This window comes from Temnothorax americanus, unplaced genomic scaffold (genome assembly GCF_048541705.1).
Source record: "Temnothorax americanus isolate GAGA-0224 unplaced genomic scaffold, ASM4854170v1 Scaffold17, whole genome shotgun sequence".
NCBI classification, from domain to species: domain Eukaryota; kingdom Metazoa; phylum Arthropoda; class Insecta; order Hymenoptera; family Formicidae; genus Temnothorax; species Temnothorax americanus.
This window is the reverse complement of record NW_027509307.1, coordinates 2,721,418-2,749,411: the sequence shown is the minus strand read 5'-3', so window position 1 is coordinate 2,749,411 and position 27,994 is coordinate 2,721,418. Positions and strand designations below refer to the sequence as shown.

General features: G+C 41.0%; 3 protein-coding genes across 5 annotated transcripts in view; 2 read left to right on the top strand and 1 right to left on the bottom strand.

Annotated features, from left to right (window-relative positions):
• Vas (ATP-dependent RNA helicase vasa) overlaps nucleotides 1–594 on the bottom strand; it is a 29,297-nt gene extending 28,703 nt beyond the window's left edge. Inside the window, exons 1-2 of the mRNA XM_077403339.1 lie at nucleotides 579–594; nucleotides 252–305 (exon numbers count right to left, since the gene is read on the bottom strand). The gene's annotated coding sequence lies outside the window, so the exon portion shown is untranslated. The remainder of the gene's footprint in view (nucleotides 1–251; nucleotides 306–578) is intronic.
• Nucleotides 595–2,165: 1,571 nt separating this feature from the next.
• LOC143895887 (protein DPCD) lies at nucleotides 2,166–6,046 on the top strand. 2 transcript variants are annotated; one of them, XM_077403341.1, is made up of 4 exons: nucleotides 2,166–2,322; nucleotides 4,774–4,976; nucleotides 5,063–5,314; nucleotides 5,391–6,046. In XM_077403341.1, the coding sequence occupies exons 1-4, from the start codon at nucleotides 2,259–2,261 to the stop codon at nucleotides 5,490–5,492; spliced, it is 621 nt and encodes a 206-aa protein (XP_077259467.1). In that variant the 5' UTR covers nucleotides 2,166–2,258; the 3' UTR covers nucleotides 5,493–6,046. The 2 variants fall into 2 exon arrangements, with proteins under 2 accessions (XP_077259467.1, XP_077259468.1); XM_077403342.1 differs by having other exon boundaries at nucleotides 5,081–5,314; nucleotides 5,391–5,982.
• A 503-nt stretch (nucleotides 6,047–6,549) lies between these two features.
• LOC143895768 (uncharacterized) overlaps nucleotides 6,550–27,994 on the top strand; it is a 40,725-nt gene continuing 19,280 nt past the window's right edge. The window contains exons 1-5 of one of the 2 annotated variants that reach the window (XM_077403107.1): nucleotides 6,551–6,705; nucleotides 7,621–7,696; nucleotides 23,483–23,514; nucleotides 24,398–24,485; nucleotides 26,929–27,008. In XM_077403107.1, coding sequence (XP_077259233.1) covers nucleotides 6,683–6,705; nucleotides 7,621–7,696; nucleotides 23,483–23,514; nucleotides 24,398–24,485; nucleotides 26,929–27,008 — 299 coding nt within the window. In that variant the 5' untranslated portion in view covers nucleotides 6,551–6,682. Of the gene's footprint in view, nucleotides 6,706–7,620; nucleotides 7,697–23,482; nucleotides 23,515–24,397; nucleotides 24,486–26,928; nucleotides 27,009–27,994 lie in introns of both variants that reach the window. The other variant, XM_077403108.1, reaches the window with a different exon arrangement.

Sequence of the window (27,994 nt, the reverse complement as noted above, 5' to 3'; positions counted from 1 at the left end):
AGTGCGTGCGAAGTGTGCGAGTATTTTCTCCAGCACAATCGCAAACACATGCATCAATAAACAGGTGACACCAAGATTAATTATTTGCCGTAATTAATTTTAGCCCATCCATTTTAAGGCAACGGATCTACGAGATGTAATAAATTTATATTATAATTTATTTTCATAATTTGACACGTATCGAGATACATTTGCACATATTTAATTAATCGTAGATTCGTTGCCTTAGTAAAAAAAAAATTCTGACTTACCAACCCGATGCGCAACAGGCGGAGTTTCTCACAGCCACGTAAGCTACGATGATACTGTAACGTACAAACATAATTTAAATTAAAGAAGCGCTCATAATGATCAACATTTCAAAAGATAATTCTTACACGTATTCTAATTCGTCTTTCAATAAAATATTTAGCAATACAATTATCTTTACCGAAAAAGTTCTTTGCAAGAATAAAATTTTAGATAATTTCTCTTTTTTTAATTACTTTTAACTTATATCAAGATGAAACAATTCAAATAAATGGAAACGAATCATTATATATATATAATTTTATGTAGCTAAGAGAGATGACACTTACTCCAAGGTTGCTCCGCCGGTGCCCGATATGTCCTCTCACCGCACAGGACACTCGCGAGAAACACTCGCGCGGATAAAAACTACACGCGCGCGCGAACTAATTAAAAGTCTTTTTCTCGCGCGATACTGTACGGCACTCCCGTTTAAAAAAGTCCTTTAGTCCGATTAACTACTTGAACGGCACTCCCGAAGCAAACGCGACGAACCGCCGCGGCTGCGGTTCAATTAAATCGGCGGACGCGAGGGTACGTTGGCTTTCCCCGTCTTTAGATTTTTATCCAAGCGGAACAAGAATTTTGCTTGGGTAAAATCCTCGTACTGGGTAATGCGGGCCTTCCCACATCGCCAAGGTCGTATCCACGGGAAGGAAATATCTTTACTCGCCGTAATGCAAAAAGTAGCTAGGTAACAATTAATTTTTCGTGCAAATTTGAAGGAGTCGCGACGCCGGACGCCGCGCGCTCCGTTTCGTTCCGCGTTCATCACCGCGCGTCATATACGTTAATGCGACGAAATATGTTCCAAGGTGTCGGCAACTTGGCGCGATACTACGCAAGTCGAGCGGACGGTTAACAAAGGCACGCACTACTTGGTTAATCGAAGATATATACGCTATTGAAATTAAATATATCGCACTCTCACAGCACGTACGGTATCTCGCGATAGTAAAACCGCGTTATATTAATACGAACAACGAAGACGCTTGACTGCCGGCCGCTAATTTACGCGACGCGATCAGATATACGACGAAGCATTCGCGAAACGGGCGCGATGCGTCACGGCGTTCCGTTACTCGAATCACTCGATACGATGACACTGTCACTCACTCAGCCCTCTTTTTCCCTATACGGAGAGAATCGGGGATAAAAATCAGACGACACGACAATTCCGGCACGCAGCGTTCGAAGCACGACGCGAGATAAATGAATGCGCACCATTCGCGATTCGCGAGTCTATATAGACATGGCGGGACGAGCGACTATCACCCGCGAATGTCACAGCGAAACTGCACGTCGTCCACAATTGCCGTTTACATACCTTCGCGTACCTCGACGTCTCGAGTGAGCGCGTCGCGCGACACGTTATTCATTCCGACAGACACCTCTTAATACGCTCGTAAATTGTTGAACACACGCGGCGCGTACTCGCGTTACTCGCGTAGCACGAGGAAGCAGGCATGCCAATCACTGAAACGAGTACGTTCCGAAAACGGCACGAAGCACGGTGACAGGCGTGCGCGCGGAGCACAATCACTTCCTACCCGTACGAAATTCCTCTCGGGAGAATGATAGCTGAGTCACTCACGCAGGTAACGCTACTCCGAGCGTTGACGGAAACAAGTGACAAGTCCGCTCATCGCCAGAAACAACGTCGAAAACGCGCCGATCTTCGAGGTACGGAGCTTTCGAATTCAACGGTCGCGCCGCGCCGCTAGTACGGGACTACGGGTTGGTACGGACTGCGCGGTGCCTATACACTGCTGACTGCCTAGCCTACTACGTCACCGTATCGATCCGGAGCGGCGGAACGTGATTGGCCAGATCCGGGGGCTCGACTGCTCGACTCACGAACCTTTCGCCTTTCGCCTAACGCCTTTCGCCCCGCGTCCCGCGTCGCAGTCGCGAGAGACTCTCGAGAGGTTGCTAGGAAACCTTGTAAGTTTGCTCGTTTATTTAACGTGATGACGTCTAAGTCGTGGTTGAAGATTATTCAAGATGCTAGGAAAACTGCTGTTATCGAGGATGGTAAGTGTAATTAAATAGCTTTACGATTTATGATTATTGTCGATTAAACCACGTGTGGGTTTACGGCATGCCTGTTTTTAACCTAAAAATGTTTGATCAATAGTAGACTCGTGTAATCTTATGCATTATTATTACACAAGCTTGAACAGGACAATGTAGCATTATATTGAAATATCATTAAACTAAACTTGTTATTAATTCTGTAAAAAAATATTTGGTATTTATTTAGAATAGCTACTGCACCTCAAATATCGATGAAATTAGGCTTAATCGATTCGTTTTTGCATAAAACGAAAGAATCTGGCAGAAAAATGCGGCGGTCTGCCCTGCGAAGCGAGATATTTAGCGTTAAAGTTGACGACTCTCAGGTTATGAAACCTGTCATACCGACGCGATGTAGCGACTGGTAGCGAAAGAAACATGCCCCGCGGCCACATGCGCATGCTCCGTGTCCGCACGCGCATGCAAAAGTGCGCGAATTTGAAACGTATGCATACTTATAATGCATAAATATAAATATGTATTTTTTATATACGAACTATTCTCTGCTTTAACAAATTATTTGTTAAATAAATACCACTACTTTCATCGTTTCCTTACTTACTCGGTTAGGCGGAGCGCGTGCCCCGAGGGCTTCGTGCCCCGGCGGTCACGGTGTTCTAGAGCCAAGCGTGTCAGAGTGGCGTGAGGCCTCGCGGCTGATGAGGGTGCCATTACATGGAGCGCGGAAACGCGGAAACGCGGAAGCGCGGAAGACAAAATTTACTAGATTTCCGTCGATCCGTTCCGTCTGTTTTGAATGCCTTAATATTACATGGAGCATATTTTGAGCGGAAAAGCGGAACGGAGAATTATAAAATATTAATTTTTAACGGTATTTATTGATTAAAATGCTTGTATTCAATAGATAAGCTGAAAAGATAAGCATATTAATAAAAATTGCAATGAATTAAGTGAACACAATTTTAAGAAATGAATACAAATGTCTATTTGTCACTATACTGTTCCGCTTTTCCGCGCAAATTGTGCTCCATGTAATATAAGGAGAAACAAACTCGCGGAACGAACGCGTCAAAATCCGTTGTCAACGCGGATACAGTATACTCAATCAAATTTCGGAGCTGTTTAATCACATTGAAAAAAAAGCTTTTACACATACTCTTCGATTACTTTATTATTTAATAAAAGTGGCAGTATAATATTATAGATCCAAACATCATGTTGATGGTTATTATGAAGTATATCTTATATGCAAGCCAGGGTACATACATAGGCTGCGTTAAGTACTGGCAGTGAATATCGAAACGCAGCCATACATACATACACGATAATAGCGGATTCCGCTTTTCCGTTCAAACGTGCGGGACTCAACTCGCGGAAACGCGGAATCTAGTTACTATTCTGTTCCGCGCTTCCGCGTTTCCGCGTTTCCGCGCTCCATGTAATGGCACCCTGATCGCCGTTAATACTCCCGCGTGATCCGATTCGAGGACACTGCCAGGCGGGGAGTTTGACTGGGGCGGTACATCTGTCAAAGAATAACGCAGGTGTCCTAAGGCCAGCTCAGCGAGGACAGAAACCTCGCGTAGAGCAAAAGGGCAAAGCTGGCTTGAAAATTTGTTAAATAATTATTTGTTAAATAATTTGTTAAAGCAAAGAATAGTTGGTATATGGAAAGTACATATTTATATTTACAATGAATAGTTGGTATATAAATATGTACTTTTCATATACCAACTATTCTCTGCTTTAACAAACTATTTGTTAAATAATTTGTTAAAGCAGAGAATATTGATATATGGAAAGTACATATTATATTTACAATGAATAGTTGGTATATAAATATGTACTTTCATATACCAATATTCTCTGCTTTAACAAACTATTTGTTAAATAATTTGTTAAAGCAGAGAATAGTTGGGGTATGAAAAGTACATATTTATATGTACAATGAATAGTTGGTATATAAATATGTACTTTTCGTATACCAACTATTCTCTGCTTTACAAATTATTTCTGCTACAGATATTATGCGTCGAAGTTAACGAAACAGAAATAATTTGTTAAAGCAGAGAATAGTTGGTATATGAAAAGTACATATTTTATACCTACTATTCATTGTACAAATAAATACCAAATATTTTTTTAAATTGACATTTTTGGTTATGGTTATATTTATGAGTATACATGAGTTTATCTTTTAAGCGTCGTCTACAATGGCAGCAGGAGTTATTGACTAATGGGATTTTTACAATTTAAGAATAATCGACTGCGGACGGTCAATAGCTTATACCGTTTACGTCTTGCTGTATACTCCTGTTGCCATTGTAGACGACGCTTTATAATATTTCAAATTATAGTCCTTTAATTGAGACAATTAATTTTTACAGCGTTAAATGTTTCAATTGACGCGACAAGTTTCTTTATTGATTTTATTATGTTACGTTATAGGAAAGAGGAAAGTTCATTTTTTATTGGAAGATGGAAAGGAAATGGTAGAAGAATATAACACAGATACAAATGTAGTGGTACGACGGGCGTGGAAAGAGAAAAATAATTTTGGTACAAACGTTGGATGGACGGTGGAAGTTGGAGACCCTGAACTTAAACAGAGTAATATAGAGATATATGGAATAGAAGAAAGTTCAAATGCTGTATGTCGTTTTCTTTTTGTGAATAACATGGTTATTCTGAAATTTTAAGCGATATCTGCAATTGTACGTACAACGTATTTTCTAAGTTCGTCGTCTTTTTGCAGCCGTTTATCACAAGAAGAATTACAAAAACGTCTCTGGAATGGCGAATCAGAAATCTGCCGTATCCTGAAAGTGTGTATTCCATTACTGCGGAACAGGATGGCACCATGACCGTACGTACGAGCAACAAAAAATATTTCAAAAAGCTAAAGATCCCAGATCTGGAGAGGATCGGGTTGAAGCCGGAACAGCAAAGGATATCATTTTGGCATCGGTACAATACTTTAATTATAACGGTATGGAAAATACTTTTTGTGTACACATTTTGCTATGTAGGTATTCGTTATCATTTATTTTCTATTTTTATTCTAGTATAAAAAGCCTCCTCAACTTCTCGACGTGGAGAAAAAGGTATTAAACACAGTTTTGCAACTGAACACAGAGTCCAAGGATGTGCAGTGTCCAACCAGTTAATGAGATACTATGATTAAGTTAATAAATTTCTTGTTTTCCGTCAAATAATTTTTTAATATATAGGTTCTATTTTCTATCGCTGCACTGACTACATTAGTTTGAGAACTGTACGTACACTAAGGATTAGTTTTTTATTACTGAACTGGCTGCATTAGTTCAGAGTTGATCTTTTTTACTCCGCGTTAGAAGGAAAAAGGTGAACTCTGAACTATAACGGTTCAGCAACGGAAAACACCCTAAAATGTAAGTCTCATACGTTTCTCACGCTTCAATGTATATGTATGCTTCTTGAATTAATGCAGCCAGTGCGGCAATAGAAAATAGACCCACAGTTTGTATGTAACAAGTGCAATTATGATTAAATATTTGTCACTTGAAAATTGTATCAAAATTTCTGTGATTATATCTTATTTTCTTAACTGGAGAGTAATGAATAATAATTGTATAATCGTATGAATAATAATCGTAATAATAATCGAATCCTCAAATATATCTCTCATTGGATGTGCAATTGTGAAAAAATGTAGCCAAAATAAAACTAATCTGGAAAGAAACAGTTTTAACTGTAAATTAAATGGATCAGAATCTGAAAATGGATTGTTTTTTTTTATAAATAAATTTATCTTTCCACTGCAGTAGCATCTTCTAGTTTTTAAAGATGTGTTATTTCACATGAAAAATCCTACGTGCGGACTTTTTTGGTTATGTATATATCTCATCGGAATTTATACATTTTCATAATCACAACTTTTAATCTCTATAAATAACGTTTGCAAAAGTGTTTCAATTAAAATGTACAAATAAAAGTACATGCACGCGAATTCTTATTTTCTTTAAAACTCAAGAGATATGTTCCCGCTACAGCAAAGTAATCTTAAGTAACATCAAGTTAATCTTTGATGATAAACGTACGCATCAAAATCTACATCAAGGAGAATCTATCAAAGAATTATTTTCGTTTCTCGCAATTCGGTTCGGAGTCCACGTTAACCCGCCGAGTTGTCGGTGCCGCGCCGCGTAGTCGAGAGATCGATCGATCGTTCTGCGTCGTCGATTCCGCGCGAGTGCGTGTGGTGTGATGGTGACGGACGTGACGGTGACGGGTGACGGTGGTACTGCGTTTCAAGACTTTCGAGTTTCGAGTGTTATGCCGTCCCTTTTGCGTGAAAATCTCTGAGCGAGCGGGAAACATGACGAATTCGGTGCCGGACAGGTAAGCGGCTTTCCGTTTCCCGGGGGGGGGGAGGGGTGGCCCGCCGAGTCTCTCGAAACGGTGGAGATCGCTCGCGCGGCGCGATCGCGAGCGCGGTCGTGTCGCGACGAGGTTAGGTTGCGCCGACGTTTCCCCGACATCTCGGCCGCGAGCCGCGACGCAGGACGCTAATAACGCGATCGTCGATCCGCGAGGCGAAGTGCGGCTTTCATTTGTCTCTCGCACGTCAGACCGTTCCGGGAGTTCCGGGAACGCGATCCGACGCCGACGCTATCTTCGGGGACAGCTGACTTACCAACGGAGCGAGCGTGTCGCACGCCCGCCCGTCGTTTCCCGCCTTTTTTCCCGAGATGGGGTTGCCTGCCTGATCGCCCCGACATTTGAATACGAGCCAGTTCGATTCGCGCGGGTCATTAGTCTTCGATTGGGTCTCAGTTCTCAGTCTCGGGGTCTCGCGAACTTTCGTTACGTTATTTTAATAATTATCGCGCCGGGCGTTTAGTTTACTTAAGTGACGCATTCTCGTAAAGCGGTCGATATCGATTAGAGTTGAGAATGGGACGGAGAATGACGCGTTCCCGCAGGAAATACGTATATTTGAAATCGTAGGTATCGATTTAAAGCTGTTGGTTAAAATTGGTGGAAATTAAGGCACGGAAACGTAATGACCCCGACACTTCTCGATATTTCAAACGTATCGTGTCTTTTCGTACGTTTAGATGTGCCCCTGAAAATGCCAGAATCGGAGAATTGAATCGAACGTCGATAAATGAATGTGTAATAAAGTTCCGTATTTAATCTGTTGATCGATGAATCCAGCTTCGAAGATTCAGCATACTTTCCTGCTACCAAATCGCCACGAAGGCAATTATTATCAATTCTGCAACTATAGTCGTTTTTTTTTGTATGTTTCAGATGGTTAGAGTACAAAGCTTTCGGCGATGTGATCAAAGGCACCAAGATCCTGGCGTTCAAAGTTCCGCTGAAAGACGTGAGCATCTCTGCCATTCGTCTCGCGTATTTTTTTAACTTGCATTACAACTTTCACAAGCTGTGGGATTATTTGGAAAAAAACTGAAAATGGAATAAAATTAGCAATTTTTAGCATATAAATAAAAAGGAAATTTTAGATTAAATTTTAGATTGAAATAAGAATGGTGCAGAAATTGATTGTAATGAATGAACAGGAAAAATTAACAAGCATCACACACACATGTGTGATGCATTTCTTATGTTTTTCTGAATTGTGTGAAAGAAGGATGATATATATATGAATCGATTAGAATAAACAAGAAAAATGTAATGGTGCGTCTCCACCTGCGAGTAAGAACTTTCGAGAGCAAAAAGAAAGAGAGAGAGAGAGAGAGAGAGAAATACTCTTGAGAGTCTCTCTTTTTCTCTCTTTTTGCTCTCGAGAGTTCTTACTCGCAAGTGGACACGCACCATGACAGGCATCAGAAATGTGATGCATTTTTTATATTCTAAGAGCATTGATCCCCACGTTGTGAATATGTTGTAGATTGTATGTAAATAATTTGTTTTTTATGCAACATTCATAGGAAATCCATAAAAAGCCAGGATATTGTGGAGAGAGAGAGAGAGAGAGAGAGAGAGAGAGAGAGAGAGAGAGAGAGAGAGAGAGAGAGAGAGTGAGAGAGAGAGAGAGAATAAATAAAAATTATTGATATAAATACCATAATAATGATGATGATGAATCTAAAATGTTTTGACTTGTGTATTCTTCTCTAGCCTTTTCGACATCTGAATCATTTGAACTTGAATGCCGGATCAGTAATTAAAAGCAAAGTGGTTAAGGATTAAAGGCTGATTCTTTTCTCGCTATTTTCAATCTTTTATATTGAATGATGTTGTAATTTTTGTATTCTTCTCATGCTTGTTCAAAATCTGAATAATATATATTTGATATACCTACTTGAATAAAAATATACTTGAATATATATATATATATATATATATATATATATATATATATAAATTAATAAAAATCTCAGCTCACAATTTCACTGACAGAATCGAGAAGTTTGCAAAATCACTGAAGTTTAGTGAGATATAGTATATATATTTTATTCACAAACATTCCACAATATTCTAGTTTTTTGTGAATTTTCTAGGAATTTTGTAAAAAAAAAAAAAAAAAATGAATTACACGAAATCTCTGCGACGAATCTAAAGACAAGATGTATCTGTAATTTGATAAAGCGTTATATTGGCGCGGTCTACTTGCTAAGAATGTTTATATCTTACATTCGAAGGTAACGAAAAACGCGTTTGGACTCCTCTAAAAAAAAAAAAGCAGTTTTTAAGAGCGCCTCGCTCTCGCGGAACGCAGCCGCGGTTCGCTCGGGGACAGAACGTCCTTCTTGTCCGTCGTCCTCCCGGCTCCTCCCTCGTTTCTCGACTCACTCGACTGTCCTCTCCCGTACTTTTCCTCCCGCACTAAATCAAAGATTCTCTTCGCGGGAGTCGTGGCGGCCGCACGGCAGATAAGATCGCGTCGGATTCTCGAAATGGACGACGCGGCAGGTACACGCGTCGTCGCTACGCCACGTGCGCGCGTGTGTGTGGGTGCGTTACACGCAGGCACGCCCGCAGGCACGCACGTACGCACGGCACGGCTCGTGGGATCGCGCGGCACGGGTTCCCCGTTAAATCGATGCGACGTCGGGGAACCGGAGGAAAACGAGAGGGTGGCGGACGGGGAGCCGCGCGTCTATAATACTCCGGCGGGGATGTGGGTAACGGGAGGGTGGGAATGCAACGTCGTGAGATCTCGTATCGGCCGCGGCCAAATTGTCGTATTGTTGCGCACGATGACCCACACACTCCGTAGTAGATATAAATACGCTTGATGTATGCGTGCTTCTTCAGCCGGTGCACGCGCGGTATCGCCGGCTGGTGCACGTTGCCGCCGATTCTCCTCCGAGAGTTTAAATCCTCTGGCTAGATAAAATGTGTGCGCTTCAATCCCGGCCGCTGTAGCGCGAGCTGGTTGACGTATAGTCGTTCACGCTGCGATCCATCGCTTCTCATTGAATTCCTTTCCGGAGTTTCCGGGAATAGAATTCCTGTAAAAGGGACAGACGATTATTCAGAGTGTAATGATAGAATTCTTGATTCATCTGTCATAAGTGACGATATTATAACCGGGGTCGGCATCGATTCTATTTACTGCTGTTTCTAACATTCATCTTTCAATATGCTTACTTTCTATTTGTTGAAGATTATAAAATATTTAGTGGAATTTCTGACATAAAAATTATTTAAAAAAACACGAAATAACCAGAATAATTTTGTTTCTATGAAGAAATTATATAAGTTAAGAATGAGAATACAATTACGTGTTAGATTGTCGAATTAACGTGTTGGATTGTCGGGGTCATAGCTTTTGCACAATCTAATTAATATATATGTATAAATTATTGCCTAATTTGTAATTAGAATATTAGTATATGATTATAATAATCATGCTACTCTCTCTTTTAGTTTGTTATTTATCTCATATATGTACACACAATACTGAGAAATACTAACAAACGTTCGCAGTGTTCGCACATGACGAAGATTTTAATTAAATGCAACAATAGTGTTTTTTGTATATATTTAGAGATAAAATGGATGAGAGCGAGTTGATGTTAATTAATTCTATACTCTTGCTCGAAAAATACCTTTCATAAACAAGGAAATGTTGTTGGCGCCTAACGGCTGCGCGCCCCGCAGTATTTTTACCACCGAAATAATAAGTCGAGATCACACTGTTGCTTCCTGGTTATATCGGCCCGAGGGGCCGCGCATACGCCACGTTGCATATATGCTGATTATGGGCGGTGCGGGCGCGTAGTCTCCTAATTGACGGCACAACGGTGCCCAGGTTTCACAGGACATAAAACACTTTTATATACCTTCGACTCCGCGTCGAGATCTCATTAAAACACGTAACGATAGTCCGCCTAATTGACCGTGCTATCCTACGACGGCGCGCACTCTTGATCGGCGTATATACTCGTCGAATCTCCTCCGCTAACATAATCTCTCACGCCGTCGTCGTGATTCTCGTTATCTCGCCAAAGATACGATTAGACGGGTCATTTTTCATGACAATTATCCGCTAACGATAGTCTATATGTTAATCAACGTTGATCAATTATCGACCGCGACTGTATAGCTTGGTGGATGACGATGGTGGTTTCTGATAACTTCTTTTGAGAGGAAAATTGCGGCTCTTTTTATTTGCCTGCCGATAATGCTGTTTACTCGTGTTCGTTATTGCAACGTTTATTGCATAACGATATAATATATATTTTTACCTAATTAATAAAGATAATATCTTTTGCCATATCTTTAAAGGTATAAAATTAATTGCGCGCGCGAATTTCATTGATGTTAACCCGTTGACGGTAAACTTTAATAGCTCGACTAAAGACTCGAGGGACTTGGCGCCGTCCTTTATCCAGTCGTCTTAACGTCCGCTGAATCTATCGCAGGGCCCGGTCGTGTCAAAAACCCGCGGGATTCCGAGCGGCGAAATTAGCGATCCTAATTCGCCACACGGTCGGAGGTGAGCAGCAACGTTCTGATCCCCGTTTATCCCGAGCTATTTAATTTCCGCCTAACTCGCGGCTCTGGAACCGGTTTTTCCCGTCCACCGGCCGTTCCCGCGCGCGCAGGACAGTTGCAAATAAGTTTCGGCTCGCCGGGATCGCCTGCTATGCATATACGTTGCGCATGCATACGCAAAATAGGAGGGTGCCAGGGCTAATTGATTCTGGCGTCGCGGGCATTACATAAAACAAGTCGAGGCCGGGGCCCCGAATTGGACTCGGGGTTGATTGGGCCCGCTACGGCGGCGGCGGCGGCGGCGGCCGCGGGGGGCCACTCGTTAATAGGGCCCTCAAAGGGCTCAGTGCCAGCGCTCGTTCTTGGGCTGCCTCGGCTCGCGCGCACGGCGAACGCTTCTTCATCATCTATAAGAACTTGTAACAAATATCGGCTCACACGAAACGTGATACTCTCTTCGCTCGACGCTTCACCGTATAGGCTTTCTGTCTTTCTCTCGTTCTACTCTGGATTGGGGAACGATGCTGATCCGACGGATTTAAGATGGCGTTAGTCATATGCTCTCGGCGGATGCATCCCCGTGCAGAGTTGCTTCTTCTATGATGAATTATGGAAATGAGAAGAGAAACACTTTGAAATATAGATCCCGCACTTTTAAATCTCGAAATTTGACGTTATATAAATATTGCTCCTACATTTCCTTTTATTACTTTTACATAATAGCTATACAACTGAAGGTAGAAGCAAATTTGAATAAAAACCGAAACGCTATATTGATTATTTCTTATTTTTCAAAATTTAATTTTTTAAATTTTTCTTCAATGATAAATCCACTCTTTGACAATGATGTGTAAATGTGTGTATATTTTCATTAAATAATCGGAATGCGAGATAACTATCAAGTTTTCTCTCACTGTTTCTTTTTGAGCGACAGCGGGGACTGCACGTTTCGATCGACTATATTTTTTTTGGACTGTCACAGCAATGTGGGCGATTTCTGCACGGTGGTAGAATATTAATTCGTCGGGGAGCTAGGGTAGGCCTCGCTCGAGAAGATAGCGTCTCTTCGTGGGTGATATCTGTATTTCAACCCTCGAAAAATCCCAAACATTGAGATTGTAATCGCATGAACTTCTCAGTTACACACGGGCTACTCGCCCTCGTCGTAAGCAGCCGTGTCTTCGGGGATAAGATGAATGGAGGGATTGATCATTTTGTGTTTTAAATTTGCCTAACATTTTCCAGAGGAATGTATCCATCCAACGGTGTACCGAAGGATAACGCGTTTCGATTCACGATGAGATACAATTTATTTTGTCTGGCCATCAAAATCAGCAAAGTCTCGAATATATTGTGGTGTCGAAATTATTTACAGAATTTTTACAGACTATGACATAAGATGCAACTGTTGACATTTATTTTTGACACAAAGTACAACTTTGATTTTACTTTAGTTAATATCGTTATCGGGGAAACGAAAACACGCAACATTCTTTAGAGATATATATGTACATCTATATTTTATACATAGATTCTTTATTTTTTAACTGTTGAAGTTTAACGAGACTTTTTCTCGACGCTTGTTCATTAGATTTCACAGTATATAGTCTTAATCGTGCCCAAATATCCCGTCGACTTGTTTGATTAATTCCATTATGATAACCTAGGAATGTAGGATACCTTTTTCCTAATAGACGACCCTTTCATTTCTCACAGCTTTTACCTGTATCGGGAAAAGTGCCGGCCACGCGAATGACGACGAAAGCAACATCGATCGGAGTGCTTCTGTGATTTTCGAAATGTAACGCATTTACATCTCGTGCTGGATATCGTATCGATTCGTCGCCCGACATATATGCAGCAATCATTATTCACGACTGCCATACATGACGTTTTTGCTATAGCATATCATGTTAGGATTAGCCGCAAACATTTTTTCACGTATGATTTATGTGCGAGATTCTCGCGAACTTCGTCGCTCCTGCGACGTATTCGTGTCACGGACCGGAGTCCCGCGTCCTTCTTGACTGACCCTCTCGTTTTCTTTTTTTTTTTACGACAAAATATTAAGTAACGGCCCTCGACGATAGCTATCGATTTGGTCACTGTCGGAGATAATAAACGGCGGCATTGTGCCTTGTCGCAGACGCTAATCTCGCGGGTAAACAGCCGACTTCGTGCGCGTAATCGGCCATTCTTATTGTTCCGCGAAGATTTTATTGCGAATTTACGAAATTTTTGCGATTGGACCATTTCGGATTGATGTGACAGGGTGACTTACATAATATTCGTACAATTTTTTATCTAACATCCAATGCACGTAATGATTCCATTAGTCTTCTTGAATTACCTTCGGTAATTATACTGAATGCTATCGAATACTATAATCAGATGGAAATTTTTTAATATGAAATTCTTTAATATGAAATCTCTCGAATTTCAGTAAATTCATAACTTGATTTAACACATTTTTTTTGCTTGATGCGCAAGTTTATTCGATTACATAGTATCTAGACATGGATTGATTTGTCGAAGAAGTGTTAGCTTAAGATTACATCGTTTGATTCTTCTCACGAATCTCGGCGGAAGATTACGGTAATTAATTCGGGACACGTCCTCGCGTCACTATTACGTTTCCCATCGGCAATCGGCCGTGCATGGTCGTTAGATAAGCGGATTTATTAGCTCACCGCGAAGCGAGCGCGCGTTCTATGTTATTAGCAATTGTAAGTGTTTGTTTAACACTCGCTGAAGAGAGGTGGATCCGCGGGCGCCTCCTCATCTTCCCATAGCCGTGTGCAGCCGTTTCACAAAAGGGATGAGCTGCGCGGCGGGAGGAAGAAGGAAGGCGGTCGGGAGAAAAGGAGACGGCGATTGTAATTTATGCCGAAGTTAGCGAGCAACTTCGATGACTTTGTAAAATATTACTGATCCCCGTTTCGAAGATCTTATCTAGATCCGACACCGCGCTCCGTTTCGTCGGAACGCCTTCCTTCTTTTCTTCTCTTCTCTTCTCTTCTGCTCCTTCTTCTTCATCGTCATTCTCTTCTTCTTGCGCTCGCCCTTCGCTCCTTCGTCTTCGCCCTCCTCGTTCCTGCTCTTTCTCTATAGCAGCCTGGCGCCTCTAAAAGGGGTCGTCGTGCGTCACGCCGAGACCCACTGCGCCAGAACGACTTTGCTTTCGAAGTTCCGCCGATCGGCCACCGAAGAAAGCATATAAACATGTCATTTGTTGATGAAACTAGTTTTTATCTACGCCGGAACGTCGCGAAAGTGTTGAACATTTACTAAATTGGACGCTGCTGGTTATTTTATTTGTTATCGACACCGTTGTCTCGCGATCTGACATTGTCACACTCGGCGGCTCGATTTTAAAATAGAAAACGAAACGGTATACGGAATTTGTGCGCGATAACGATACGTGTATCGATCTCTTCACTTTTGCGTCCTGCAATAGCGCTCTGTAATATTTTAATGCCTGAATTTTACCTGACTTACGCGGAGCACAGTTTAGGTGTGGATTTATATAAATTAACAAACGCTATATGTATCGTTACCGAACAGAACAAGTTAACTGGTTAGTAAAAGTTTTTGTCACGGTGCGGATGCGGATGGGTTCATACAGGTGTGCGCGCATTGAAGGGGATGATCGCGCGGGAAGCGCGACGTGCAGGACACTTTTGTCACGCCGTCCCATCTATCGTGTCCCATCTGATATGGTAGCTGGGCCACGGTCTATCTCCGCTAGATAAGATGGCGAGTGTTCATCTCGGGGGGTCCTTTCTTTCCGGGAAGCCCGCGGAGTAAAGATCTCGCAGTAGCCAGCATTATCTCCTTACCCGATCGTGTTCCGCTGTTCCTCTCATTTTGCGAGGCTTCGTTACGCGTAGGTACTGCCCATTTGTACACGTACGTGCACAGCAAGGCGGTGACGCGCGCGCGTAGTCGTAAAGAATCTGGAAGATATACTCAACCGGTTAGCATATCTGTATCTAGTGCAGTTCAACGGCTCGCGCAGTTTTTGATGCGATCTGGCATGTTTTGTACTAGCACCTTAAGGTGTATTTTTCACATAAATAATACTTCTAAAAAAATTCATAGTTCCATGTTTACTAAGAATATGGAGTCTACAGACATTTGTTTAAAATAACTTTATAAAATGTTAGTATTAAAATAAAGGAAACGTTATCATTAGTCTCAAGTCTCAATTTTACTTCTATATAATTTAATATTGTCATACATTTAAATATTTTCACGCGTAGTGTATATATATATAATTATTATTCTATGCATCCGACACACACACACACACACACACACACACACACACACATTTTACTTTTTCTTTTTGTTGATATTATTCCGTTTTATTTGAGAGTTAAAATTCGCAACTCTTATGTAGATTTATAAAACATGAAAATAAGTCTTCCTCTGCTAAATTTGAGATATTAAATGATTTTATCGATTGCACTATTTACGAAATTAAATAGATTTCATGTTTTTCTTATGTAGTTGTTTAACTTTTGAAATATGTAAAATATTGTAATAAGTAGGATGTTATCTACAAATAAAATAACAAAATTAATTTTATATATATATATTTGTAGATTAATATATAATAAATATATTTTATTAAAAAAAGAAAAAACAAGCGGTAATATTTTAAATAGACATCAGATAGAGCAACTTTTTTACAAAGATTGCGTACATATACTGTTTATCTCATATACACTGCGATACAATTTTTGATAACTATTTTTTTTAAACAATGTTAAATAAAATTTTATATAACAGCAACTTAAAAGTGTGAACGAACGAATTGAAAGCGATCAGTTTTTTTTTTTTTTTTTTAGAAACTATTGTTGAGACGTAGGAGGCCATTTCTGCGGTATATGCACCGACCCTTTTGATATGAGTACGGGGGAAATAATGGACCGCAAATGTTTCGCGGGAAGTTCTCGCAGAGCGATGGGAATCGAGGAGGCAATGGTATTACTTTTCCTTTATTTCTCAACTCGTACTCTCCTCCCCGCTCTCGATCTTGCCTTTTACATTCTTTCTTCGCTCGATTTCTCCCATTCCATATCCAGCGTCATTATACGTGACGAAGTGCAGTATTGCTTGGATTGTATCGCGCAAGCTCTGAAGAAGAAAAGAAAGAGAAAACAAAACAGTGGGAGAGAAGGGGGAAGGGAGCAAGATGAAAAAAGAGAGATTGAGGGGATGAAAGGAACGAACGATCGTGTGGATATTTGGATGCCACGGCCCGAGAGAGACGCGGCGCTGGCTTTATGCTTCTGGTATATAAATTTTCTGTGAATGGCGCGCGTATGAGCCGGCGCCCACCGTTTCTGTGTCCTACTCCCGCTATCGTCACCCTTCTCTGCACCGTCGAGATTTTCCCGGTCTTCGTTGTTTCTCTTTCCCTCTTCCGTTCCTCCCGTTTCCGTGCTCCTTCGCGCGGACCTGGTCTATCCAGGGTGGTCGGGGGCCTGATCCTCCCTTCTGCGAGATCGCCCGTCTGTTTACGAAAGCGTCACCGGACGCGAGGATGACACGTGAAGAAATTTCCAAATTTATTGGCCCCGCGGTCGCCGCCTCCCACCGGTTCTGTTGCATCGTCGATTAGTTCCAACGTCCTCGAGAAAAAGGCGCAGCAAGGCGGCAGGCGGTGCTTATGTCCTATAAATCTTCGCGTAACCGGTGCGTCGGATCTATCGGGGAGACCGCGCGATTGGTTACGCGCGTTATAGAGCAATATCGGAGGAATTATTTGTTTAGCTGGCGATCTCCGCGGTAACCATTGCTCGCGATCTGTTTCCCTTGCGCACGAACGAATTTCATCGAGACGCGCGATTTGGCGAAAAGCACCGGCGATGAGGTACGGTGGATTACGAAGACAAAGAGGGAGATACAAAGTCAGTCAACTGCAAATGGGTGTGCTTTGGGGAGGGTAACCGGGCATCAACGGCGCCATCAGCAGCTGCCGCGGACCTTAAGATCTTCGGGAAATCTTCTTACCTTTCTTTTCCTCCTCGAAAAACTGACGAGGCGGGGTCATGCCGAGGCAAGAAACAAACATTTGTTTAAACGATCCCGACAAGTCACGGCCATAAATACCTGCGGGTCGTTAATCTTGTCTTCGGTCGCGCCGGTCTTTCGTTAATGTATAATGTATTCTCACCCCCGTAGCTAAAACAATCAATTCATTGGAACCTCCGACACGCCGACGAGACTCTGTTCTTCAGGGGCATGACCCGGGTATAGAAAAAAAGAGAGAAGGAGAGAAAGAGAGAGAAACGGTGTGGATAGAGATGAAGGGCTGCCGCGATCTTTCTCGTTTCGGGAATAGCGGTCATCGTCGGTGACTTAATGTGACTCCGCGGGCATTGTTACGATCTTGTATGATCCGTCCGTAAGAATTTCGTAATAAAAGCGTCGTTCGATCCTGACTAGGAAATGCCGATGCTGGTATAAGTCATTTCGGCCATTTGCTGTAACTGCGCCGTGAATATACCGGAAGCCCGACGCCGCAAAATGATGGCATGGTAGCTTTAGAGAGTCTACTAGGGCTCCATTCGGCGCTACCCACACGAAAGCGTTATAACGTCCTTCTGCAATGCCCGCCCGTAATATCCTTTAATGCATGTCGACGACATCGCGATTGCTACAAAGGGGGGACCGTACGTATCGTGTCGATATTGCAACACTGTTCCTGTGGAAAATGGATTATATCGATTTTTATTAATCTTACACGGTCTATATATATAGTTTGTTTTGCCATTTTTAAATTAGCATTGCATTTTCTAGCGATCTTATGAATAATTTATAATCCAAATATAATTTATTGTATTCTAATATAGGCAAAGCAATAAAAAGTTTAGTAAACCAATTTCTCTAAAGTTATATATATGTAATAAGAACACAGTATTCATAATGTAATTTCAACTGTCAGAGTGCATTAGGGATCTAATAAACTAAAGAAAAAAGTACGAAAGGTAAATTATATATTAGATTATTGTCTGTTAAGATTTAATGGTAGACCATAAGTCAATGTTCCGGTCTACGCGTCGCTCATAATAAAACATGACGATAGAAAACGCAAATATTCATTAGCTTCTTGCCGAACGCGTCTCGCAAATAGATCATCATTCATCCGTAAGATTCATTGTAATTACTTGTCTAGCGTCTAATATCGCCCCGATCTGGCGATATAAATATTTCGGTCTCGCGGTATCGTTTTGCATGCGTTCCCTCGTATGTCACAGCCGACGACGGACCACCGGCGACAACGAGAAACAAATTCGGGGAACAAATTCGTGATGTCGGCGAACGTGGAGGATCGCAATTCTCCGTCTGCCGGGGCACGAATAAGGAGAGGCGGACCCCCCGGGGCGCGCGGACCGCCCTGAAAATATTTTTAATTTTATTACGGCCTGTAATATGGAAATTCTATGGTCGCGGTTATCAGGTGTGAATTGAATTATAGCGACTGCCGACGCGGCCCTATTATTTATACATGGTCGGGTAACATGTTCCCCGACTTTCGCCGTGCTGTGCCCGAGCGTTCGGTCGGTGATAGGAAACACGCGGCGCGCGGATGGTAGTCTATAAAGCCACGTGTCGGAGCGGTACTAATTCGTTATCTACACAGAATGGCGAGGCTACGCCGCCGTATCGCGGTAATACGATGCCTATAATCAATTCCCGAGCGCTTGCAGCACCCGCGTTAAGGAATAAACCTTGACATATTGCTGATACAAACGATTCAATTTATCTCCTCGCTCCTCGTTGTGTCTTGGAGAATTTTGGCACCTTTCTTCCGAAATCGTTTTCTCGATCTTTTCTCACGTACGAATCCGGCACGTGTGATTTCATAATATTGTTTCAGAATTATCTGTGTTCGTAAATTTTTTACGTAAAACTCAGAAAAAAATTTATTTGAGATACCTTGTATTTTACCGCCGTATAATGGCCGATGATATCTCTTGGAACCCCGCTAATGGTCAATTCACTGGACACAATGGGGTTTGAGGAGTGGTCGCTAATCGACGTTGTATCGATCGGCTTTGGATCTTTTCGAAAATCGTGAAATCGTAAAAGGACCACGAAATATCGAACTGAGGTATGATTATTAAAGAAGGCCGGAGAGAGAATCAATTTTCACAGATCCTCGCAGAGGCATTCTACTTTTAAAATAGTTTACCTACTGCGCACGCGGAAGGTGGAAATTGATGGATTCACGTTTCATTTGTTATCCAAGATCATATGCAACTAAAATTACTTCTCACGTGTTAAAAGATAATCTATTCAAATAAATTATGTGATTTTATCGGTCATTTCAACGATAGAAGATTAAAATCGGGAACGACAAATTATATAATTATATAATTGACACTTAATTACGCCGAAACTTAAATCCGTAATTAATAGTGAAGATGCGGAGAGAGATTTATTTTTACTCTCAAATTCAGAGGTTTTAACGTTTCTCGAATTCATATGTAGTTGATGATGCATCTTTCAGTGACTGCTAAAAAAATCATTGACGATGACGATAGCAAACGACGCGACACGTCGCGTCGTGTTGTCGTACATGTCTTCTGTTCGCGTAGGTGACCTATTTTAGATCGCTTCGAATCTTCTGCCAAACGAGGAAGTAAGTGGATACGAATAATGTCGCGCATATATCAGCTCGAGATGGTCATATAGCAGTCTATATGGCTTCTCTGCGTGGCTCTATATGAACGCGTAGAAATGTCGTTCGTTCTCTCATGCAGTAAAATGTTCCTTTCGCAGGTTGTCGACTTCCTTTTTTCTCTCCATCTCGTTTTTTATAGGCTTCGTTCATCAATCTATGCATTATATTTTCTTATTTTAGATAATTCTTCCTATAATATAAAGTTTCAAAGTTTAGGGCAAGTATTATAAATCTGATATATAATTTTGCAAATTAGAATCCGTTCTAAGAAATCTCTAATAGGTTAATTAATAAAATTAATTACTGTAATTTTTGCATATAAAAAAAATTGATCTTGGATAATTATATGGAGTTAAATGGAGTTGATTAGAGTTTTTTGATGACATAAAATGATTTAATCACTTATTGAGCGTTGTATTTCAAAATAGCGTGTTTCACTATGATTCTCAGCAATTAACACATAAGCTTTGAACAACGCTTGTTTGTGAAGATAATCTCGAACGATACTTTTGAGAGAATGAGCGTGTTAAGTGAGATACAATAATTTTTTGGACAAAGCTTGATGGCAATGTTCTGCCTGGTTCACTCTTCACGCTCGGCCATTCAGGAAACTAGATGTTTACGAGCAATTCATGGAGTAATACGGAGTATACGGTAACTTAGTGACACGTGGAATTTGACGACGTTTCGCTTATTTCCGTTACGAAAGTGCTTCTGTTCGCTCGCCATTGTTTACATCGCCCTTTGAATTGCTGTGCCGTCCTAGTTTGCATTGGACCATTTTTGCTTCGCTATTACGATGTATTGTGCCTTTTGGAGAGACACGAGAGGTATTGCTACAAGTTTATTTTTACAAAATTAGCATCCTATTTTTAGAATTTTGATATAATTAATGGAGTTCTTATCTAGATATTTTTTTTTATTTGTTGCCGATTTATTTCTCACACTTACAACTTTAAAAGTTAGACACAGAAGAACCAAGACATTTTTATTTTTCTATATTTTTTTTAGAAAATATGTAGGTAGATATACGTGTACGTAACTGTAATAATTTTTAGCGATTTGCTAATAGACCGTTTAGAAAACTTCAATCATATTGTCATCGATACATCGCATATGAATTTGCGGTTACCCCCTGTTTACGCCAAAAGTTCTCACGCCAGTTTCGCCGAGATTACGCCGTCCACTTCGAATGACCAGGCAAGGACCTTGGGAATATTACGGCCCACTCGGTGCAAAGGCGTGGAAGCTCACCCCTCGTAAATATTTCCAATAAATATCATCGATACCTACCGTTGACCAACGCCTACGTCGTGCGCCAAGATCACATTTTTTCGATGGCTTTGTACCTCCTTGCGCTTGATCAACACTCATTTTTACGAATTTTTACGACCTGCGCAAATTTTTCATTGAATAATGATATACAGTTGCATTTATGTATCAATATGTAAAAACATTTTGGTACGTTTTCAGTGGAGTTAAGTTTTATTCTATTTATATACATTCAATCCTTTGATATTCTATATATATATATATATATATATATATATAAATTATATATTTTTTAAATATAATTTTTCTTGAGATAAAAAATTTAGCTACCACAGAGAGTACAGTGGAAACATGAAATAATATTTAATCCCTTTAATCGATATACGTAAGGTTATTTTACGTATTTAAGTAATCATAGAAACAGAAATGATTCCGAAGCTAGTGGCATTTGCTAGAGAATGAAAATTGGAGGTATAGCAGGAAGCTTTCCGACGCACGACGGATACTGCGTGAACTCGTGCGAACCGTCAGGAAGATTCACACAATGCAGGCGCGGTCCGATAATCCTGATTTAGACGGGCCTATATATTAGATTAAGGATCGTGAAATTGAATGGCGGAATCAGCGGAGAGAACGATCCGGCTGTCAACTGCGAGCAACGGAGTGTATCGTGCGAAAAATAAACTGCCCCTGGCGCGAGTGGGGTTAGTAAATTTCGCAGGTGGTCCAAAGCTACCTGTATATCCTCTATCTTTCTTCTTCTCTTCTCCTCCTTCTCTCCTTTCGATTCTTCTCCGTTGGTTTGCGTTCCCGGAGTATTCCTTTCCGTCGAGGAGTGCCGCGAATGTCCTCTCCCGAGAAGGCTCGTAAATCCTTGCATTTACCTCGCGCCTTCCTGTCCTTACTTGGAGCGTAAATACGCGAATCCCGACTCGTCAAAGGCGAGGCGCATGCACGCTGGCATTCGCCAGCCACCATTGCGTCATAGCATTGTTCGTTGTGAATTTTTAATCTCATGTTCTTACATCATATATACACATCACACATAATTACTAAATTATTATATAATATTACAGTCACTGCTACCATTCGCGATGTTAAAGACAAGCTATTTTACGTTAGTTACATTAAAACGTATATAAAATTACATTAATCAAAACAGGACTATTTATTGAATCGCGTTTGATTAATTGTTAATAGAAATGCACTCAGAGAATGCAAGTAGTTTATACATTTCATAATGTACATAAGCATACACATATCTAATGTATGCCTTTCATGAATTATATGTTGTGTTAATTATGAAATCGCGAAATTACACTTCAAGTGAAACGTACGAGCAACAGAAGCGGTTATAAAACAGGGTAGGGAAATATCTCACGCCTAGTCAACGTCGGATTATTACGTCGGACACAAAAGCCATACCACGAGTCCGTTATTAATGCGACCGATACTCATTCCGTACTCATCCGTAGATACGATCTCTCTGCCTATAGCCAATCGGAGAGATAGCCACGTCTAAACCCGTAATTACCATTAGCCCACCCATAGCGGGTGCGACGTTACAAGCCGATTAACGAAAGTTTCAATTTACCTTGCACCGTATTCTACGCCTGTTAATCTAAAACGTGCGTGTTAGATTTTTCTGTGGCATCTCTGAATATATAATGGATTGAGTAACGAGCATATTCAACGATGTAATTGTTGCAAATAATCTTCAAAATCTCACAAAGATGCTCATCATAAAATATCGATATCTTTGATATCGGTGTCTTCTCTGTCGAGAAGTGCCGGTGTTACAATCATCGAGTCATCGTGCCCGTGGCGGGAGCGTGCCTTTAAGGTTTCTCACCGGTGTTCACTGTTCACCACCGACGTCATCGCGTATCGTTATTTAACGTGAGACTCGAGTCAATCAATCATTCGTTAGCGATATATGCGATCCGTGATCGCGGCGCGCGATGGTCTCGTGCGGTCTATTAAGCTTGCGCTATTAATTAACCAGAAATAGGGAATGACTTGCGATATTGTACATACATCCGTACGGGTCTCATACGAGACGAAGGTATGCAGCGATGGTAATCATCGCGGAGATGAAGTCGTTCAGAGATGCCGTTTAAAGTTTCTCCCGAAGCACCGCTGCAGTCGCGGCTGTCGCTAAGCTAAGGGTTATTAATTATTTCTCGCTGGCGTTTTCCTCGGTGATGAATGTTGTCTTCTTTTTTGTTTCAGGCGATAGCGAAGAGTCTGCAGCCGGAGCAACGGTGAGTATCGGGGATGACTTGTCGTTTGGACACCTCTCGTGTAAACATCGCCAGCCAACCGCCTCTCTTTCATTCCGCAAATATCTGTACCGCGTTTACAACACGGTGCAGAATTTCTCTCCTTGTAGACAGGAGATGATGCATGAGCGCGCGTACTAAAGCACATTAGCGAGATCCGACGCGGAGTGGTGTCGCGTCGCGGTAACCCGACGCGCGAAAAGAAAAAAGAAAGGAGTATTAGTCGTTCGTCGATAAATCGTGGCCGCTCGTGGAAATTATAGTAATGATTATATAGTGGTGCGTTCGAAGAGAGAGACGTGATACTTCTCACTCGAGAACTCTCAGCTACATAAATCTGCCGGGTCACATTAGCTCGCCGCTAATTGCTTTTAAATCGACCAGTGTATCCTAATAAATTTCACGAACTTTTTTTTTAATAACATTTCGGCGCGGACACGAGCGAGGGTTGTTTATTTATAGGAAATCATTCGGGGTAAAGCGTGGTCGTGCTCGTTTCTGTATCTAATACGCACGCACGCACGCACGCACCTGGTACGTCTCAAAGGTTTTGATATATCGAAAGGGATGGTGAAACTATTTGGGCCGACACCCCCGCCTAATCCGATCCCTTTCGTTTGGAGCCTCGGAGATTCCTTGCTTTCCTTAATATATCATCCAGTCGTACAGATCGCGCCCCTCGAGAAGAATCTCCCTCTGTGTACGCCGTCTTAACCGACTAGATTCTCCTATCTTCTTTATATCTATAAACGAAGAAAGACGTCGTTTTATGATTCAAGTAGCGCAGGCATTTTACGAGCGATTGATAAATCGAAACACCACTCAGCGCGCACATTATAATCCGGCCATGTGTCCGTTGTTGCAGATTTACTACCGCAAATTTGCTGCAAGCCTTTCCTCATCTCAAGTATATCGTCGACTTGACCAATACTTATCGCTACTATGACAAAAAGGTAAGGGATACAAAGCAGAAATTTGATTTTAGCATAACAGTACTATCGATTTTTACCGACGTGAACAATAATTGCTCTACATACCCCGTGTTCCTTTTTTACTGGCAGTGCTGAAAATATATAGTTTGCGTCACGTAACTATAGATTTTCAGTACTGGCAGTGAATAAAGGAACACAGCTACAATCGATAATTAATACATACCGATAATCACGCTAATTTTGAGAGAAATGTTGTAAACATGTTACAGAACGTAACGTAGAAAATAAATAAATTTGAGATTGTTACACGCGATTAAAAAGGGGCGCCATACGCAGGCAATATCGTTTGATGAAATAATACTGATGTAGTTATACATGAATTTAATGCGGAAACATATCGCGTATCGTTCGAATTTCAAGCCGTAATTTGCTATGTTTATGCACGCGCTCCCTTACCTTTTAGTAACTCGAGATGGAGAGACGTCTTTTCTTTTCACTCTCCCGCAAGTTGTCACCTGCTGCATTCCTTGATCGGGAAGATATACAAATTCTCTCTTTTCTTTTCTCAAACTTCACGGTTCAACTATCTGTTATCGTTGTTCGTCTATCATATCTTCCCCGGTTTCATCTGCCCCTCTTCGTTCGTTCTCGCTTTGACATTCTAATATCGCATCAGAGTCAGTTTCCGACTTGAGAACGCTCCGAGAGCGGTCCGACTAATTTGTAGCGAGGTTAAGAGGGGCCGGGAGCTAATGAACTTATTATTAGATTTTTGGAATAGCCAGCTGCCACAACGACTCGATCGGCTGACTGACTGCCGGTCCGAGCCGTTGTGCCGAACGGGAATGTGTCCGCGATGCTTTCTGGGTCAGCTGTCAGAAAGAAGGACCAAAGACCGATCAATTATATTAATAAGCCGTGGAGTCGGTTCGGTCGCTCCTCCGCTTTTTGCCCCGGCCCCACCGACGTTTGGACAGCCATTTGCCACGCGAGGAGAGTGAGGAATCCCAGGGGGATATATGTTTTAAAAAAACATTATACACGCCGCCGTGAACATCAATAGCGCTGCGGGGCAACGATAATTAACAGAGAGATCTCTCTCGGTGTCGCCCACGCCTAATTAGAGCGCATTATACGTGTATAATGAAGCGCTTAGTCGGTCCTTTAATTTTCCTGCCCGTGGCCGATGTCATGGGGGAAAACAAGATTGTAGAGACAAAGGACCTCGCATACCGGTTCGTAAAGATTTTATCGTTAGATGTGTCTTTTACTCTCCCAGTTTTGTGTATATTTACATATACAAAACTCTTGCTGTTTGCGTACGCGGTGCACGCTGAGTTTTCTATCTTCTTCTTCTTAAAATCTCAGAAATACGATGAGCCCCATTAGATACGGTTAGAGAATTTCTCCTATATGAAGAGAATTATTTATAAATGTAATTGTGTTATTATAAAATTTCTCGTCTCGAGAATTAATTTTCTTTCCTTCTGATTTATTGTAAAGTAACTTGTAACTTTGCTTTTATTAAGATTGAAAATCGGAGATATTCTTGAACGTGCGAAAGAATTTCTTGCGTATTATCGACGGTCCGAGAAAAGAAAATAGGTTCGATATAGCCATTAAGCGCAATAGTGCACGATCACCAGGATTGAGTTTCTAATATCTCGCTAAAAGCAAAGTCGAAAAGATTGATTATTATGACGTGATCTGTCATCAGAGTGGAAAAACTAGTCGTAACTGTTATCTGACATCACTCAGGTTAGAGTTACTGTGTTATTATTGTTATTGTTAAACGGCATTTTTTAAAGATGACGATAAATGTTAACGGAGCACATAATATTGCTCCTTTTTTTAATTAATTTTTGTCTCATGGTATTCATATTTTTTCGCAACGATTTATTTTTATATTATATTCAGTAGCTTATTTCGGTTCAAATTTGTTAATAGTGCGTTTCGAAGTAACCAACCAACCCAACCAAGAGACAGATAATGGCGAGATTCATGAATATGCAACATACGTTGTTGCTTCTAGGCGGACACGCGGGTATCAAATAATTCTTTTCGAGATACAAATGATTGTGAATCTTTCTTTCATTCGTGTCGATTAGTCTACAGAGTATTTTTCCTTTCCGCCGTTGCAAATTTTGTATCTAATGATCAGTTGTTTCGATTTCCGAACGTTCAGTTTACGTCGTACTTGAATAACACGTTCGCACTCAGAAACGTATGATTATCCGCATTGTTTGTAATTGACGGTTTTACGTGTGATAATTAGCGATGCTAATGAGTGCGCCTGGGCGGTTTAACAGGACAATAGCTTGGTCGATCAGATTATACGCGTGTTCAATTCAATACGCGTTCTATTAATGCATCTGCGTTTCATGCGACGGAGAATATTATGTTTTTATTACGCAACGTCACATATGCATGCGATTGTTCATTGTTGTTAACGGTTCTGTTACAGGAATTTACAAACGCTGGTATTAAATATGAGAAGATTGCTATTCCAGGGAGGAAGATACCAACTAGGGATATAATCGAAAAGTAAGTATGCGAATGATTTTATTTACAATGCTAGATACAATTATATAAAACAATGACATAACGGTGCTCGTGATATTTATATTGGCTCGATAAATGTATGATATTGATCATTAAAAGTCTCAGTTTGCTTAAAATACATCTTTGAAAATTGCGAATTTTGCAGATATATGTAGTCTCAAAACTTCTTTTGTCGTAACATATTTGAAATTGATTAAAATTCAGGAAAATTATTTATGTGTACTTAAAAAAAGATTAGTCTGACATGGAATGGCTCTCCATTGAATCTAACAATAATCCATTCGATTTAATGTTAGGCACGCGTGCAAGACAACGTGAACCTTTTCTGGTACGACTTGCGTTAACCTCTCGCTTAATGCCAATCGTATTTCATATTTATTATCCTTTCATGGCGATTGGCGATTGATCAGCGCGCGATTCGCATAGCGCAGGTGACGGCCGGTTAATCATTCGCCTGCAAATCATGTTACTTTAACAAGGAAGCCGAGCCCGGCATGTACCGTTTTTCTGGTTCTCGGCATTCCGCCGTCGAGAAACCAGGGGCGAATATCGCGTCTGAAATTTATCGCTCATCGCTCTTTCTCTTTCTCTCTCTCTTCCTCTCTTTCTCTCCTTTTTTGGATATTTTCGTTCACTAATTTTGACCGTAAAGCGTCAGCTATACAGCGAATCGTGTTACACTATTATTCGGAATACCTTAGTTTTACATTGCAGCGAGGAATGAGTTTAGTTACGAGTATCTCGACAATTTTTTTGGCTTTAATTATTTGCCAATTGTGATCTGCAACTCCACGCTCAATAATATTATTAGATAAACGTGGTTTCTCAAATGACGAAGAAATTTCTAGTTTTCGTTGTGTCTTTTGACATCTTTGGTTAAAATATATTAGGCATTCTTTCGATACTTAAAACTGCATTTTTATTTTATTACATTATATTTTTTAAAGATATTTTAACGATAATAAAAT

Coding starts and splice junctions, on each gene's coding strand:
- LOC143895887 (XM_077403341.1), top strand. CDS start 2,259: ATGACGTCTAAGTCGTGGTTGAAGATTATTCAAGATGCTAGGAAAACT. Junction 2,323..4,773: donor AACTGCTGTTATCGAGGATG/GTAAGTGTAATT, acceptor GTTACGTTATAG/GAAAGAGGAAAGTTCATTTT. Junction 4,977..5,062: donor TAGAAGAAAGTTCAAATGCT/GTATGTCGTTTT, acceptor GTATTTTCTAAG/TTCGTCGTCTTTTTGCAGCC.